Source organism: Propithecus coquereli, unplaced genomic scaffold, assembly GCF_000956105.1.
Source record: "Propithecus coquereli isolate 6110/MARCELLA unplaced genomic scaffold, Pcoq_1.0 Scaffold251, whole genome shotgun sequence".
Lineage (NCBI taxonomy): Eukaryota > Metazoa > Chordata > Mammalia > Primates > Indriidae > Propithecus > Propithecus coquereli.
Genome location: NW_012148075.1, coordinates 544,732 through 553,405, shown reverse-complemented (window position 1 = coordinate 553,405; position 8,674 = coordinate 544,732). Strand labels below are relative to the sequence as shown.

Sequence of the window (8,674 nt, the reverse complement as noted above, 5' to 3'; positions counted from 1 at the left end):
TCGGACTTGGGGGAGGAGGGGGCAAGGGCAACATACATAACCTAAACATCTGTACACCCATAATATGCTGAAAAAAAAAAAAAAGATCCAAACAGAGATAAACAAAATAGAGAGTGCTGACTTTGGCAACATATATACAAAATAGAGAATAGGATAAAAATAGAGAAAAATCAATGAAACTAAAAGTTGGTTCTTTGAAAAGATCAATAAAATTGACAAATCTTTGGCCAGATAGACTAAGGAAAAAAGATACAAATTACTAAAATCAGAAATGAAAATGGGGACACTACTACTGATTCTATAAAAATAAAAAGGATTATGAGAGTACTATGAACTCTGGCATGCCAAAAGATTGAATAACATAGATGGACAAATGCCTAGTCACACAAAAACCCACCAAAACTAAATCCATGATGAAATAGAAAATCTGAATAGACTGACAACTAGTAAGGAGATTCAATCAGCAATCAAAAATCTCCCAGCGAAAAAAAAAAGCCCTGAACCCGATGGTTTCACTAGTGAATTCTACCAAAATATTTAAAGAATGGAACTAACATGAATCATTCTCAAACTTTTCCAAGAAACTGAAGAGAAGGGAACACTTCCTAACTTATTCTATGATGCCAGTATTACCCTGATACCAAAGCCAGACAAAGACACTACAAGGAACTATATACACAGATACCCATCACGAACATCGATGCAAAAATTCTCAAGAAAATGCAAGCAAACCAAATTCAGCAGCACATTAATAGGATTATACACCATAATCAAGTGGGACTTACTCTTGAATGCAAGGATAATTCAACATAGAAAAATATCAATATAATACACCACACTAACACAAAAGGGGGGAACACATGACCATCTCAATTCATACAGAAAAAAACATGACAAAACCCAACAGCCTTTCGTGATAAAAAACACTCAACAAACTAGAAATAGAAGGAAACTACCTCAACATAGTAAAAGCTATACATAAAAAACCCACAGCAAACGTCATACTCAGTGGTGAAAGATTGAAAGCTTGTCCTCTAAGATCAGGAGCAAGGCAAGGATGCTGTTTTCACCAATTCAACCTAGGACTGGAAATTCTGGCCAGAGCAACTAGGCAAGAAATAACAGGCATCCAAATTGGAAAGGAAGAAGTAAAATTATCTGTGTTCCCAGTTGATATACTCTTGTATCTAGTAAACTGAGGATTTCACAAAGAAAAAAACCTGTTGGAACTAATAAATGAATTCAGCAAAGTAGGAGGACACAAAAGTCAACAATCAGTTACATTTCTATACATGAACAACGAACAATCTGAAAAGGAAATTACAAAACAATTTCATTTACAATGGCACAAAAAGGAATAAAATACTGGGAAATCAGGTTAAACAATGTGAAAGAGTTGTACAATGAAAGGTGCAAAACATTACTGAAAGAAATTAAAGACATAAATAATGGAAATATATCCCATCTTCACAGATTATAAGACTTAATCTTAAAATTTCAATACTACTCCCCAAATCATATACAGATTCAATGCAATCCCTATCAAAATCCCAGTGATATTGTTTGCAGACATAAAAAAGAAAAGCCTGTCCTAAAACTCACATGGAATTTCAAGGGATACCAAATACTCAAAACAATCCTGAATAAGAACAACAAAGCTAGAGGATTCACACTTCCTGATTTTAAAATGTACCACACAAAGCTGTAATAATCAAAACAGTGCGATACTGACATAGAGACAGACATAAGGAACCGGGACGCAGAGCCCGGAAATAAATGCTCAGGTATCTGGTCAAATGATTTTCACAAGGGTGCCAAGACCACTCAATGGGGAAAGGATAAACGTTTCAATAAATGATGCTAGGAAAACTGGAAATCCACAAGCAAAAGAATAAAGTTGGATCCTATCTAATACCATATACAAAAATTAACTGAAAATGGATCAAAGACCTAAATCTAAGACTTAAAATTATAAAACTCTTAGAAGAAAACAGAGCAAAAGCTCACAACATTGGATCTGGCAAGGATTTCCTGGATATGATAACAAAGACACAGACAACAAAAGAAAAAATAGACAAATTGGATTTCATGAAAATTGAACTATTTTGTGTATCAAAAGACACTAACAACAGTGTGAAAAGACAGCTCACAGAATGGTAGAAAATATGGGTAAATCACATATCTGATAAGAGATTTATATTCAGAATATATAGAGAACTCCTAAAAGTCAACAACAAAAAACCTAAATAAAAATTGGGAAAAGGACTTCAAGAGACATTTCTCCAAAGATTTATAATTAGCCAATAAACATACAAAAAGATGTTCTCCACTAATCATTAGGTTAAAGAAAATCAAAACTAAAATGATACTATTTCATATCCATTAGGAGATGACTACTATCAAAAAACAAGCAAGTGACGCTGAAGACATGTATAACTGGAACCCCTGTGCACTGCTGGTGGGAAAGTAAAATGGTACAGCCACTATGGAAAAGAGTACGGTGGTTCCTTCAAAAATTAAAAATATAACTACCATATGATCCAGCAACTCCACTTCTGGGTACATATCTAAAAGAGTTGAAAGCAAGATCTCAAAAAGAACACCATATTCAGAGCCGCATTATTCACTATGGCTAAAACGTGGAAGCAACTCAAGTGTCTGTTGATGGATGAATCAATAAGCAAAATGTGGTACATATACACAATGGGATATTATTCTGCCTTAAAAAAGGATGAAATTCTGAAGTATGCCATAACATGGATGAACTCTGAGAACATTATGCTAAGTACAATAAGCCAGTCACAAAAAGACAAATACTATATACAATTCCACTTATATGAAGTACTTAGAGAAATCAAAATCAGAGATAGAAAGTTGGAATGGTGGCTGCCAGGGGAGAACTTATTGTTTAATGAGTATAGAGTTTCATTTTACAGGGTGAAAAAAATTCTGCAGATGGATGGTAGTGATAGTTGTACAATGTCATGATGTATTTAATACCACTGTACGCTTTTTAAAAAGAGATTAAGAGGCTGGGCGTGGTGGCTCACACGTGTAATTCTAGCACTCTGGGAGACTGAGACAGGAGAATCGCTTGAAGTCAGGAGTTTGAGACCAGCCTGGGCAAGAGTGAGACCCCATCTCTACCGAAAATAGAAAAATTAGCCAGGTGCATGCCTGTAGTCCCAGTTATTCAGGAGGCTGAGGCAGGAGGATCGCTTAACTCAGGAGTTTGAGGTTGCAATGAGCTCTGATGACACCACTGCATTTGACCAGGGGCGACAATGTGAGACTCTGTCTCAAAAAAAAAAAACAAAAACAGAAAAAAAGAAAAAAAGATAAGATGGTAAATTTCATTTTACCAAATAAAAACTCTGGAGGAAAAAAAGAAATGAAGTACTGATACACACAGTGAAAGACAGACAGACATAAAAGGTCACATTGTAAGATTTTATTACATGAAATGTCCAGAATAGGTAAGTCCACAGAGACACAAAGTAGATTAGTGATCACCAAAGGACAGAAGGAGAAAGGAATTGGGAGAAACAAGTTTTCTTTTTGGGTTGATGAAATATTCTGTAAATTGATAGCAGTGATGGTTGCACTACATTGTGTACATACTAAAAAGCACTGATTGTACACTTTAAAATGGCTCAAATACACACTGAATATGTTATATAAATTTTGCCTTAATTTTTAAAAATCAAATTTAAAAAAAGGTTGAAAGGTAGTTAAGATGCCAATTAGGATATTATTTCAATGGTCCAGACCCATGATGTATTAAAAGAATATAAAGTTACAAAACTATATACAGAATACAAAGGCTTTTGTGTTTCTTAAAAGCATAAAAAAGTTCAAAAATATGCCCAAATTCAAATGGTAGTTATCTCTGGGTGATTTTTTCTTCATATTTTTCTATTATCTAAACTTCTACAAATAAGATATTTTTTCTTCTATTAATAAATGGATTATCATATTTGAAAAATATAAAAGAGTAAAAGCCTATTAAAACAGTTATAAACCTAGCTATCCAGACTTTCATATATAAATATGCCATATTTGCTTCAGATGATTTTATCTAAAATTTATTTTAGTGACATAGTTGACACTCCCTTATTACTGCTCACCTCAGTGTCACCTTCCCATCCACCCTCAAAGAAACCACTATTGTGAAGTTGGTATATAAAAGTGCTATATATCACATTTTTATACTTTCATTATAAATAGGCATAAACACAGGATAGTTTGTACTACTTAAAATTTACATAAATGATTTATCATACGGTACATATTCTACTGCAATTTATTTTTCCACTTGGCATATTATCAAGATCTGTCTACATTTACATGTATTTTTATAATTAAAAACACTGTGCATTAAGAGGATTAAACAGAGCTTTCAATTTTTAAGGTTTTTTTCCTCAGCTGCACACAATAAACAAAAAAGCTTTTAAACATATTTGTTGATGAGTACAACAGCACAGGCAATATCCTACTGCTTGCCATCACCTTCATCTCCATAGGTACTTTTCTTTCTTCTCTTTTAAATTCAAATCAAGACACTATCTATATTGATCACATTGCAAACATTCTTCTCTGGACTTCCATACCAGAGCAAAAATACTCATTGGCCAAGTAGTTTTAAACAATTAATTATTAAAGAGAAAAAGTATGCTGCCATACACCTAGATATCTAAAAATATACTTAATTAAATACACAAAAAAGCACTGATGCATAATTTTTGGCAATTTCCATCACTGAAAAAGTATGAGCACAAGCTAAAGTTAAAATAATAAATAAATAAATGCATGCTTTATGAACCCAATAATTTAAGTAGCATCATATTCCATGTGGGGCGGGGGGGGGGGAACCACCAGTAAGTTTAAATAACTTAGCAATAGCAAAATACATAATGTTAGTTTTGGAAACAATTTAAAATTCCAAGCCAACAAACCGCATTTCAACTTTCCTAGGTACTATTTCTTATCTATCTTCCCCCAAACAAAGACACACAAAAAATCCAATGTGTTGCTGTTTAATAGCCCCCTTTTTTGGAGCTATGACTTACAACGAAAGGATTATCATCACTTATAAATTAGGCATAACAGAATCGTTGTGAAAATTCTTATCTATATTTTAAGTCTGGTTATATACAACTAGAGAAAAAAACAGTGCCTGATATATTTTAAAATGTTACCCATTATTAAATTTATTATGAACAGTAGTAACAGAGATCCCAGTACGCAAGTATAATTGGTAAAAGACAAATGTGTACAAAGCATTTCAGCAGAAAGGTCATGGGTATTAATGGTAGCAAAACATTAAGTGTTACTTACCCATAAGTAGTATGTGAACTGAAGTGCAAAAATAGCAATGCCTTCATTATCAAAGGATCCAGCTACTGACCGAGATATGTAACCTGGTACAATAGCAATAAAACAAGCAGCTAGAAGTCCTGCTCCTTGGTTCCAAAGTTCTCTGGTAAGCAGGAAAGTAGATATAGATGTAAGGCCGCTAAAAGTCGGTGCAAGGAACACACATACATCTCTTATGTGAACAGTTATGTTCAATGTATTTAAAATCCAATGGATAAGACCAGCTGTTATCATCAACCCTGGGTAAACCTAGGAAGAAAAAATTAAAAATGTAATTACATGTAAAATGAGATACATGAAAATACTAATGTTAAGTCCTCTTCTTTATTATTACATAGTTTAGAGTAAGTTTGAGAACACGATCTCAAAATACTTTGCCTTCATTACAAAGTACAAAAAACACTTTTTGGATTGGATGCAAAGTACAAGCTTGTATGTGAAGGACTACACATTTAAATAAAAAAGATCAGAGAAAATATAAAGCAATGATTAAAATTGAAAATGTTTAACAATGTTAAACTGTAGGTAACTTTCTTACTGATCCCACTTTTTTTTTCTTTCTAAAGCAGGTCCTAGTCTAACTTACCCTCAAGTTTTGGGTTTTAACACACTCCAATTTTGCCTATACTTGGGTGTGTATAAGGAAATGAGAAAAGTTGAGAGAACACAAAGAAAATTTATGTGCAACCCAGGTGTGGTGGCTCATGCTGGTAATCCCAATGACTCAGGAGGCTGAGGTGGAAGGATCACCTGAAGCCAGGAGTTCGAGACTAGCCTGGGCAATATAGCAGACCTGGTCTCTAAAAAAAAAAAAAAGAAAGAAAAATTAGCTGGGTGTGGTGCTGTGCGCCTGTAGTCCCAGCTAACTGGGAGCACTGCTTCAGTTGGGGAGTTTCAGGCTTCCGTGAATTATGCTGCACCACTGCACTGCAGCCTAGGCAACAGAGCAAGACCCCATCTCTTAAAAAAAAAAAAAAAGAAAGAAAAAATTATGTGCAAAATTACATAATTAGTATTTATAAAAAGTCTCTCTTCCTTTCAAGCCCAAAATTTGGAAAGTAAACAACTCTAGCTAGGAATAGAAGGACCAGTCAGTTCATGAATTCAAGGATAATGTTTTGGGACCAGTGAAAGGTTTAAAGTTTTTATGCCACTTGAAGTACTGAAGGATAAAAGGAAAATAACAAACTAGAAGAGGCCAGTTAACAGTTATACTCACCCTTGCTCTAAAAGGGGAATATCAAACATTGAAAAGATACAAAGAAGTAGGACATTCTTTTTGAGCTATTCCTCAGTGATTTAATATATGCATTTACATCTGCTGGAGCACAACGGCATGCTCATAGCTCACTGCAACCTCAAACCCCCAAGGCTCAAGCGATCCTCCTGGCTCAGCCTCCCAAGGACTACAGGCATGCACCACCATGCCCTGCTAAGTTTTTTTTTTTTTGGTAGAGACCAGGTCTCACTATGGTGCTCAGGGTGGTCTTGAGCTCCTGACCTCAAGATCCTCCTACCTTGGCCTCCAAAATCACTTGCCTACACTATTTAAAACTGCAAACCCCTGCCTGGTCTTTAACACACTACCTTGCTTTTTTTTTCCCATAGAACTTATTATTTGACATACTATATATTTTACTTATTGTCTATGAACTGCCTACATTCACAAGAATATAAGCTCCAGAACAGCAAGAAAATTTTCTCCAGTATCCAGAACTATAAATGGCACAGAGTAGATGCTCAATACCTACTGCATGCATGGAAAGAGGAAGGGAAGAAAAAGTGGTAATTCATCACCATTCATAAAAAATAAAATCTTTGTTCCATTTCACATTCAACACTAGGTCCCAGTGTATGATTCTGTCAGCAATATTGAAAGAAATGAAAGTGAATTTGAAAATAACTCTCAAGGTAAGTCAATATATCCATATTACATGGCAGACTGGGCTGACACACAAATCAGCTAAAATATATACAAGTACTAAACAAAAGGATCGAAAATAAATAAACCCTCAACAACAAAAAAAGCATATTCAAGCTCAAAAGACAGGGAATTCTCCAGATGTCAAAAATGAAGAGGAAATTCAAAATAGGTATTGATGTCATGGGAGCCCACAAGAAAGAAGAAAAAAGCCAAACAGGCCTGACACAGGACAATTTAGGGACTGGAAATAGGGGGTTTCCACTAACATAAGGATCAGAGAGAAGACTTAATTCCTGCACAAAGTCATTCTACTCATCTATCAAGATAAGCACTAAGGAACTTTGCCTTCCTTCCAAAGCTTTGAGTAGAAACAAAGTCCTAAAGGAGAAATAAGAAACTCATTCAGATGTGTGAATGTGGGTTCCACATTTATAATAACATTAGGTATATAATAAACCACAAGCTGAGAAATAACCTCTTACAATTGTCCTAAAACCAGTGAAACCCCTAAGGGCTTTAGCAAAGGCAAATGAGAAAGATTACAGGGATGGTCCCAAATCCCACGATATCAAGTGTCTCAGAGAAAAAAGGCTTCCATTGAGGATGAATTCAAGATAAAAAGTTATAAATACACAAGGAAACAAACTATAGTCATTAAATCTTAATACAATAAGGTATATAAGATTAGCACCATAAGAACTGCAGGCAATAGCCATCTACTGTATTTACTACCATTTAATACCTCTGTAATTCATACTGGAGACCATCATAACTACTCTGTTGTATGTTTACCTCTATTTATATTAAGAATATGAAGATGCCCCAGACTAGAAACACAACATCTACCATGGAGAACATTCTTTTTAAATTCAGAGGGAATATTTACAAAATGTGGATATATCCCAGGTCACAAATCAAGGCTCAATAACTTTTAAATAATTGTAATTGCATAGAATTTGTTCTCTATCCACAATATATTTGAGATATAAAGAAAAAAGATAACTCAGTATTCCTTTTATGTCTTGAAGTTAAATACAATTCTAAATAACCCATGAATCAGGGGAAATTATAATGGAAATTAAAATAGAAAAATTTTGACTGCAATGATAATAAAAGTACTACAGCTCAAAACTTATCAAACACAGCTAATATAGTGATTAGTGTTGAAATTTATAGCTTTAAAATGCATCCATTAATAACAAAGAAAAGTTGAGTAAACCATCTCAATAAGTCCAAAAAAGAACATCAAAATTGGCCGGGCGTGGTGGCTCACACCTGTAATCCCAGCACTCTGGGAGGCCAAGGCGGGTGGATCGTTTGAGCTAAGGAGTTCGAGACCAGCCTGAGCAAGAGCGAGACCCCGTCTCTACCAAA

General features: G+C 34.6%; 1 protein-coding gene across 1 annotated transcript in view; it reads right to left on the bottom strand.

Annotated features, from left to right (window-relative positions):
• The window catches only part of STT3B (STT3B, subunit of the oligosaccharyltransferase complex (catalytic)), a 114,304-nt gene that overhangs the window by 56,567 nt on the left and 49,063 nt on the right, over positions 1-8,674 (bottom strand). Inside the window, exon 3 of the mRNA XM_012646881.1 lies at positions 5,338-5,625. Within this exon, the coding sequence (XP_012502335.1) occupies positions 5,338-5,625 (288 nt within the window). The remainder of the gene's footprint in view (positions 1-5,337; positions 5,626-8,674) is intronic.